This window comes from Stegastes partitus, unplaced genomic scaffold (assembly GCF_000690725.1).
Source record: "Stegastes partitus isolate 25-593 unplaced genomic scaffold, Stegastes_partitus-1.0.2 Scaffold1035, whole genome shotgun sequence".
Taxonomy (NCBI): Eukaryota; Metazoa; Chordata; class Actinopteri; family Pomacentridae; genus Stegastes; species Stegastes partitus.
Window position 1 is genome coordinate 186137 of NW_007578766.1, and position 9964 is coordinate 196100.

Here is a 9964-nt window from a genome sequence, read left to right on the forward strand (position 1 = left end):
CATTCTTTTAAACCCTGATGAGGACCGTGTTGGCATCCCTGGCCCGGTGCTGAAATGGTCATCAGACAGGTTCTCTTCTGTCTGTGTCCTACTCTACTGCTCCAATCACCTGTGGAGTTGTTAAGATTTCATCGTAGGGTCCGTTTTATTTTATTTTTTGCTCGTCTTTGGCTCCATCTTCTGCAGCAACATCTCCCTTCACTGCTACCCAGATGACACACAAACATACCCGACTCCTTGCATCCACCTCAACCTGCCTCCAGGAACTGTCTTCTGCTGAATGACAAGAAGAACTGATTATTTTTGGTGCCTCCAACACCAGAACGACCATCACCAGCCACCTCAGACCACTGACAGCAAATCCTAATGCTCATTAAGGAATCTTGGTGTCATCTTTTTTTTGGGTTCCTTCCCACCGTTGCCGACTGCTTGCTCAGAGGGAGTCCAGAGGAAACTGACTGTGTTAAGTGCTCTGTGACATATGTTGTGAACTTCACTATACAAATAAAACAGAATTTAAATTGAATTGAATCTTTTAAAATTTGACAAACAGGTGAACTGGATTTCTGTGACCTCAGTGTACCAGTATTGGTCTTCACACTCTGCTGTTAGACTCCTAACATCTAAAAAAAAATCATGTTTTTGGCTGTTTGGCACAAACATCCCTTTACTGGCTGTCTGTTGAATGCAGAATTTATTTTAAGGTTCTTCGACTTGCTTAGAAAACCATATGTTGGTTTGGAAGAGTCTTTTTTTTTTTCAATCAAATCTTACTTCTCATTTACATTTTTAAGAAAAAGATGTTTTCAGTGGCTTTTGCTTGCATTTAGTAATTCTATTATGTTTGTTTCTTTTGTTTTTAGTTATTGTCCCGTTATGTTTGTATTTGTTTATTTTGTTTTTAGTTATTGTCCCGTTATGTTTGTATTTGTTTATTTTGTTTTTAGTTATTGTCCCGTTATGTTTGTATTTGTTTATTTTGTTTTTAGTCATTGATCCTACAAGTTTTTATTCTTTATATTTACATGTCTTGTCATGTTTTCTGTTGGTCTTTTTTTTATATATATATATTTTTGGTGCTGCACGCCGAATTCAGGAGTTAATTTTGCTGATTCAAAGTGAGTGATTTTTTTATGATGTACTGTGTTGTGAATGACGTTAATCACAAAAAACTAAAATTGTGAAACTTTTGAACGTCATTCGGTCATGAGTGTTTCATGATGACGTAACCTCCTTACGGTGGGGCTTCAGTCTGAGACTCCTGCTTAGAGAAAAAAGTACCCTTAGCATTACCAGTTTAACTGGCTAACACGCAAAAGTATCATTTAAAGTAGTTCTCAAAAGGCAGCCGGAGTAAGGACACGGAGAGTATCATGGTTAAAAGTTATCTGCGGCTGAAGTGTAAAACTTGGTAGCCTCCCTCAGCCGGAGTCCGGAGCGGTGAAGCGGCTAAAGCTAAAGCTAACGCGATTCAAACATACTTGGCTAACTGGACCCGCTGGCGGAGGTTCGGCTGTCCCGCTGCTTGCTGAGCGTTAACATAATGCTTGCGAACTAGCGGTGCTGCCAAACACTGCGTGTGTACAAATAGACGTCAGAGAGTGTGTCGTTTGGTTTTGGGGCTCGTTTGTTTTGGAGGGCAGTGTGATGTTTGCTAGCTAATGCGGGCGGTGTTAGCTTTAGCACAACAAGAGCGCGTCTCCGGGAGTCAGCTGACAGCCTGCCGCGAGCTGCCAACAGACCAGGGATGGATCAACTGAAAGTGAAGGATCGCATACTGGAAAACATCTCGTTTTCTGTGAAAAAGGTGAGCGCTGCCAACACACTTTGTTGTCACACTGTTTTAAGATTTCCCACCAGCTCGAGTCAGTGGAGCTAACGGCAGGTCAGCTATTGTCTGCCAAAGAGGGCAACTTTCAAGTCGGGAGGACATCACCGGGTCTGAGTCAGGGAAGGGCCTTGTCCGGACAGATACCAGAAAATCAGGTCATGACTGTCCCCTGCGAGGTCTCGGTTCAGCCTGTACAGCTCCGGCTTCCTGTTGTTTACCTGTAGTTGGGGATTGTGTGAACAATAGTGGCACCGAGCCCCTGTTTGCTCACTGCGGCATGTGTTCAACACATCTGCCCCCACACCTCACACACTCCTGCACCACAGGGTTCAGCCTGCTGATCTTAACCTCTGCTTTACATTTAACCTGTGAGAGTAGTTCAGAATGTCTGTCCAGACTTGGTTCTAGACCCTGTTTGTCTGTTTTTATGTGATGACAGCACATGAACTATGCAGACACTCATAAAGTGTTGAGCCTGCAGCTGTCCAGCATGTGTGCAGTGTGTACCTTAGACAAACATCAGAGTCATGTGGAGATAGTCACAGGATAGGCATTATCTTCATCTGGATGACCATTCTTAAAGCTTCTTTCCTCAGAGTGTCACTGCTATATGTTAGCTTTCACTTCTTCAGGGTTCTGCAGTGAGACACTTACCATCATCTGGTAGCTTTTAGCATCCATCCATTATTTATACACCTTAATCCTCACCAGGGTCGTGGGGGGCTGGAGTCTATCCCAGCTGACACCTGGACAGGTAACCAGTCTATCACAGGGCTGCACTTAGAGACAGACAACCAAACACACTCACATTCACACCTACGGACAATTTACAATCACCAATTAACCTCAGCGTGTTTCTGGACTGTGGGAGGAAGCCGGAGAACCCGGAGAGAACCCACGCTGCACGGGGAGAACATGGAGACTCCACGCAGAAAGATCCCGGGTGTCCTCACCAGGACCTTCTAGCTGCGAGGCGACGATGCCAACCACCCTGCATTTAACACTGTGTGTGTATTCGCCAGTAGAAATGTGGATGGTTTTAGATCCAGCATATGGATTTAAAGTGAAACAATGGCTACAGGAATAGAAATGCGAACGTTAATCATTTACTACAACATCTGAGAATTGTAGCCCATTTACTCATACTGTCTGTAGGAGCCATTTATGTTTATCGTTGACAGGTGATTTAATGTGGATTATTTGGACACAGGGTGTTTATGTCGAGGGCACAGGTGACAGGAAGAGGAAGGCACAGGTAGGGGGAGGGCACACAGCTCTCATCAGACCAGCATCAGACATTTTTTGCATACCATCGAATGAACCATCCACTAAACGACAAGACTGGAAATTCTGTTTTTGGTCTGGTCACTCTGCTCCACCTGTGCAGTAGAAGAACATTAGGACAATGAAAAGTTGCTGTTACGTCCCTATTTGAGGCGATGCCTGCATGTGGTGACACAGAACCAGCTGGTGAAGCTTTTAGAGGCTGTCAGCCGGCTTTACTCACTACATGTTTAAGGTGTGTTTTTCTTTTCTTTCTTTTGGCCTTAAGTCTGGTCTTAATTTGTGAAACACATACTTTGTTGGATTAAGGGCAAGTCATTCCACTGCTTGGCTCTAAATTCCTGAGTTCCTTTGACTGCATGTTGGACTGTAGGATCATTGTCCTGCTGCACTCCCTGGAACACCCGTAATGCCCAAAGTTTAACCTCACAGTCGTTCATCTGTTTAAAGTCAAATGTGCTTTTGTACAGAGATTAAGTCATAATGAAATGACTACAAACGACTCATTCTGCAGATTAAATAATTTCATCGTTCTTACAGGCAGGAACTCGATTGTTTGGCTCGTTTACAACAAACAACAAAACAAACATCTAAGATCTCTCGTCTCTCTACAGTTGCAGAGTTACTTTGCGGCCTGTGAGGATGAGACCCCGGCGATCCGGAACCACGACAGGGTCCTGCAGCGTCTCTGTGAACACCTCGACCATGCTCTGCTGTACGGGTAAGAGATTCAGTCGAAGCACATTTCGTCTAATTTGATTAGATCTATCATGCAGATACTCTGTGTATAAATCCTGTTATTTTGGCATATATGCAGAGTGCATCTTCCTCTATGTGATCTGTCACAACACGACTTAAAAATTATAGATCCAGGGGAATGGGGTGTGTTGTGGAAATTCTGGAAGAGGTTGATGTAGGATGAGGAGCCCGACACAGAGAGACACACCGGAGACTCAGAGGTTGGGATAAGGTTTACTGATGCATCAGGAGAAGCAACAGAACAGCAGCCAGGACCAACTCTGAAGATCCCTCTCACACCTTTAGTCTTATATCCTCCTTCAGTGGGAGTCACATCCAGATTAATGGGAGAAAAGGAAACAAAGATAAGTCGCCTGGTATCATCTAGCCTTCAGAGGTTCAGGCTGTCCTCCTACAACGAGGTTTACGTGAGGTTAAGAATCTATAGAAGTTACAGAGCGCACATCTGCTACAAGCACTACGTTCACCTCAGGAGGTCACTCCGGGTTCAATATCATCTCCATAAGGAAAGTCATTTTTCCTTCACAGCATGCAGCAAAGGTCTGGGCCATATGGGAATATTACTGTTTAATTCTGGTGTGCATTTAGTTCTGGTGTCGTGTCTTACGCCGTGACACACCTCCTCCCTTTATTTCATCGTTTGTTTTCTACCTTGCAGGCTGCAGGACATCTCCTCAGGCTACTGGGTCCTGGTCCTTCACTTCACCAGGAGAGAGGCTGTGCGTCAGATCGACGACCTTCAGCACATAGCAACCAACCTCGGTCGAAGTGAGACGCGTGTGATGCACAGTTCAGCACATTCATACTCTGAGTACCTGGAGTGAAAGTGTTTAATGAGTAGCAATGCAATAAAGACGTGTTTTGTGTTCTCTGTAGGCCGTGCGTGGTTGTACCTTGCGTTGAGTGAGAGCTCTTTAGAGAGCTATCTACGCCTTTTCCAGGAGAACCAAGGACTGCTGCAGAAGTATTACTTCAAGTAAGTCCTCCAGCAAGGAAAGGAAAGATCCAACCTGAGACATTCAAATCAGATTGTTATTTATCAAGTGAATTTAGTTGGAATATTTTGTCATTAAACAAACTCAACTGATTTCCTTTGCTGGTAGGAACGCGCTGGTCTGCAGTCACGACCACCTCACCCTCTTCCTCACACTGGTGTCCGGCCTGGAGTTCATTCGCTTCGACCTGGAGCTGGTTAGCTTAAACTTTCCTACACTATCAGCAATAACTGAGCTCCTATATGTCAGCAGCAGCGTACCTATAACGTCTTTTTGGGGGGTCTTGCTGGTTTAGGATGTGCCCTATCTAGATGTGGCCCCCTACATGCCAGAATACTACAAACCCCAGAACCTGCTGGACTTTGAGGAGAGGCTGCCCAGCTCAGACAGCCTGTCGCTGCACTCCTTCACCTCCCTCACCTCCACCAACCTGGAGTGGGATGACAGTGCCATCGCTCCCTCCAGTGAAGGTACAGTCCACTGGTTATTCTCCATCCATCTTATCCATGACTCATTACATTTTCGTTCGCTTGCTTCTCTTATCAGATGTAACTTTAGATTAAAAAAACAAAAAAAAGAGGTAAAATAACTGGTGTGACAACATCTGGATCATTGCAGCCCCGAGAAACATCTATTGTTGTGTATTAAAGGGGCTCTAATCCTGAATTGTTTTGCACATTGCTGCTGATTGAATATGGTAACCTTTATTTTTAGACTTATGATACGATGAGGGGCGCTGGAGTGAAAGTACACACTCATACTTTGGCACAAATTCACAGAGTGATATCAAGCTAATGGCATGTTGACGTAAAAGTTGGATTGATTCTTACAAACTCTGTGTGACTCACACAAGCTAAAGTGCATTTTACCAAATGGATCACTTGGCGTGCAGACGGTTACGAAACGTCTTTGGGGTGATTGCGGCACTCGCTCAGATCTTTCTCCATCGCTCCCCACAAAGCATTGAGCCAGTTATTCTATTTTGTTCCCCACGTGTCCCACATTAGTTCGGTTGTTTCATATGTCATGTTGTTTTACTGTTTTTATGTCATTGACTCCTCTCTTCTGTCTCCACTCCACCTCTCTCTCTCTCTCTCTCTAATGTTGAATGTTATCCCTCCTTTTTTTAGATTATGATTTTGGTGACATCTTCCCCGTGTTGCAGTCATTGCCAAGTGCAGACTGGGAAGGTGGGACAATGGTCAACCCTTCCCTTAGTGCCCTTCCATCCCTTCTTCCTTTGCTCCCTGTTTTCTGGCATGGCCATCCCACAGTCTGTGCTTAATGCATGCTGGGTTGTATTGCTGTGTGATGTTGTGTATCATGCTGATTTCTGTGTAAATGGATTTGACAAACATTAAAAAAGAAGCCAGTATTTTAATATATTATTATGATACAAAGCTGAACATTAGAAGAAAACGTGGCCTCTCCTAAACATCCAGGTTTCCACTCAGGGTGAATTTAACTACAAGACTTTCACACATTTGCATTTTAATTAGCAGTAAAACGTGACAGCGTGCATCCATTTTACCAACATTTCTGTCACTTATAATGCTATGAATTAGAAAACAGTGACCTCATCATACACATTGCATTAAACCGGTAAGTTTGGTTCATGTGGGAGCTCAGTGTCGGGTGGGTTGTCTGTTATCTGCAGCGCTCTGCATGTGTTGCTCATCTGGGGAATGATCCTAATGCTCACTCTGCTGTATCATGTACCACAGCGAGATAGATGCCTGAAGTAACTGGTACTCACCTCGTCCAGTCTGTCCAGTGCGCTGTGTATCTGTCTCTGTGTTGTTTCTTTGTAATGTCTTCTCTCCTTGTGTGATGTGCGGCACTGGCCTAGGTTCAGCTAAACTGAGGCGACAATCAGGAGCTCATAGAGTGCAGATTTTCCTTTTTGCTGGGTGCTGTACACACATCTGTTTTCTCCTGGTTCACAATTCATTTCGTGATCTAAATTCAAAGTGGAATATTGCACGCGCACATCCATCTGCGCCGCTCCGATAGAGCCCGTTCTGGCTTTTGCTGGACTGGTTTGTTCTCGACTTAGCTCATGTTTATCCAGCTTTAGTTGTTTGGATTGAGGCGTAACTGCCAAAGAAAGTAACGAGTGGCAACAGCACCGCTTGGTTCAGTCAAGATGGATCCCAGTAAATACCAAAGTACTGATTCTTGTTAGTTACGTCATTCACGTACTTGTGTGTGATTCATCTTAGTAGTAACGCTTGACCTCGGCCTGTGCCTCTGCAAAGAAAGCTGCTGCTTGTGTACCTATTTGATGTGTTACTTATTTGTGCCTCTTCGCTCCTGCAAAGAACTACAAAGAAACTACAGTTGCTAACATTTGTTGTGCTTTGCTGATGAAGAAATACACAGACGTTTACGCACAGTCGTTTTGTTGAACAATTTTCTGATGATGATGAAAGTAGAAATCCAGAAAATGTATGAATAGAAATACATTTTCCTTCGATTATGTCTTAAATCAAAATGTCTTTTCTTGTCACTAATCCCACCAGCAAGACGGTGCAAAAAAAAATCTGTGTATTTCTTTCAGTATTTTGAGGTAAATGTGTGTCGCTGCTGCTTTTGTATGAACCGACTGTCTCTGTGTGGCTTTCCATGGTAGAGGGTGACCTGACCGACCAGGCCAGCTGCCCGCGGTCCAGCGGTTCTGATCCTCAGACCGTCATCAGTGACACAGTGGTCCTCTCCACCACTGTGAAGGGGAAGGTAGCAGCTCGACTTTCTCCTCACAGCCCCACGTCCAGACACAACCCCTTCAACGAGGACTCCGACACAAACACCTCCGCCGATGTTACGCCGGTTCATGTGGCCAATCGCTACAACACCTGCACCGCTGGAGAGGACGCGGAGATCAACAGCAACGAGCTGGAGGTCATTAGGTACAGTAGCTAAAGCTTCAGTTTGTACCATGAAGGATTGCATTCTGTCTAAATCGTTATCACAGTTAACCTTCTGCTCCTCCAGGATGGCCAGACGAAGGAAACCGGCTAAGAAGCGCCGTGGGAAGGGCTCCACAGATTCCAGCAGCAGCATCCATAACTCCGTCTCCTCTGAGCACATGGAAATAGACTATGCTGATTCAGTGAACTGCACTGTGGTGCAGCTGGATAGTGAAGGAGAGTTGCGGAGAAGCAGGGTCGGGTCAGAGGTTGTGGAGGAAGGAGGCGAGGATGGAGTGGAAGGCCTCCTACGGCTCCCGGAGATGACGGACACCTCTATGGACAGCGTGGGCCAACCCCTCCGTGACGTCATGGACCGGCTCAACGGGGCTCTGGACAGGGAGGTGAACTGGAAGCACCCAGAGGAGGAAGAGAAGCGCAACGAAGGCTGTGATCAGGGCCCCGAGCCTCCTGCACAGCAGCCCTTTCGTAAGGATTCAGAAGGCAAGCCACCCGACCCGGCCCCAGGAGAGACGCCTGACTCCCCTCTGGCCAAAATCCCCAACTGCCTGCAGGCCTCTCCTGTGCCTGCAGACGTATGCTGCTTTACCCCCAACAGTCCAGACTCTGCTCCCACAGGTGGTAGCCACCATGACTCTCCAGAGCATCGTCAGTCGCAGACTCTTTCAGGTGGCTTTGAAGATGAAGGAGAGGCAAAAACACCACAAGGACAGGAGCCCGAGCTGAAGGAGCAGGCGGACGAAACGCACAAAACTACATTTACAGCTGAGGAGGCAGAACAGCCGCAGGACGAGAAGCTCAGTCCCTCTGAAAGTTCTCATCCTGCAGAGTTTAAGTAAGGAGCTGAAGCAAAATACGCTGTTTGTTGTTGTAATGTCACGTACTGCTTGTCTAATGTTCTCCACCATTCATGTTTCAGGGTGGACAACAACCACTTGCTTCTTCTTATGATTCATGTATTCAGAGAGAACGAGGAGCAGCTCTTTAAGGTAAAGTCAGTGTATGTTAACAGACTATTAAGGCACCTGAATATAAGCCACTAACTTTAAAAAGTAAACCAGTTGTGTACATATACAGGCCGCACTCGTCTATAAGCTGCATGTGTCCATGTTGAGATATTTACACAGAAAGATGTTTTAACGTTTAGTTAAATACCTACCGGTAAGGTACACAAATACTTTTTTCCTGTAACATGGCTGGTTAACAAAATAAAAAACTACAGCAGCCTCCCAGGAAAAGTCATTGATCGCTATCTTCATCTTCTAAACCACTAAAGTCGTCTTCTTCAGTGTCTTCAGGAGTTGAACAGCCTCAGAATCACTTCGTCACTTCCTCAGTCTCTCTGTCGTCTTTCAGTGTCACTTTGGTCTTGAGGCAAATTCATAAAAATCCATAAATTAGCTGCATCATTGTTTAGGCCGCAGCGTTCAAAGCGTGTGAAAAAAGTAGGGGCTTATAGTCCAGAATTTACGGTATTTATTTTAAAATGAGTTACATTCTCTGGAGGAAATGGGAATGTTTGAGCGAAGCATTGCTTTTGTTCATTTAATGTGAAAACTATAAAATAAGGATGTTTACGTCTAGAGAAGTAAGGTGGCATTATGGCCCTTTGATAGGCCTGTTTTTGGGGAAAATGAATTCCACCTTTATGCATCTTTCAGCGAGAGAGGACGGTGGTTTTGGTGTTGCTGAACCTGAACTTGTTTTGACATCAGAGAGGCGGTTGTTCAGTGGAAGTGTTGCAAGGCCCAGTTTGTCAACGACCCTTTAGCTGTGTTTAGCAATATATCTGCTGGCATTACAGTTTGTGATATTTATGCAAACTAAATTCTGCATTATCACAATTTACAGCCGGCCTCTATCATCATTGTATGACAGAAGTAAATAGCGTTGTTGAATAATAAGCAGCTGCTGTATGTCTACAAACTGTCTGTATAGTCTGCGAAACAGCACTCTGCTACAGTGTGGGATCCAGTTTAAGAATCAATAACTAGTGGAGACAGATAAGTGTGAAGGTTTCTAACGCTTTATCTGGTTTATCTTTGTGTTTCTAGATGGTGAGGATGAGCACAGGGCATATGGAGGGAGACCTGCAACCCCTTTACCTGCTGCTGACTGACTGTTACATCTACCTGCTGAGAAAGGGTAAGTGGTTCAAACCCAGC

The 9964-nt window shown here is 45.0% G+C and overlaps 1 protein-coding gene across 1 annotated transcript in view; it reads left to right on the forward strand.

Annotated features, from left to right (window-relative positions):
* Positions 1-1240: 1240 nt before the first annotated feature.
* Positions 1241-9964, forward strand: part of plekhm2 (pleckstrin homology domain containing, family M (with RUN domain) member 2) — a 19517-nt gene continuing 10793 nt past the window's right edge. The window contains exons 1-11 of the mRNA XM_008295270.1: positions 1241-1807; positions 3730-3836; positions 4533-4642; positions 4751-4850; positions 4978-5065; positions 5165-5339; positions 6000-6059; positions 7502-7778; positions 7864-8634; positions 8719-8788; positions 9854-9944. Of these exons, the coding sequence (XP_008293492.1) occupies positions 1748-1807; positions 3730-3836; positions 4533-4642; positions 4751-4850; positions 4978-5065; positions 5165-5339; positions 6000-6059; positions 7502-7778; positions 7864-8634; positions 8719-8788; positions 9854-9944 (1909 nt within the window). The 5' untranslated portion in view covers positions 1241-1747. The remainder of the gene's footprint in view (positions 1808-3729; positions 3837-4532; positions 4643-4750; positions 4851-4977; positions 5066-5164; positions 5340-5999; positions 6060-7501; positions 7779-7863; positions 8635-8718; positions 8789-9853; positions 9945-9964) is intronic.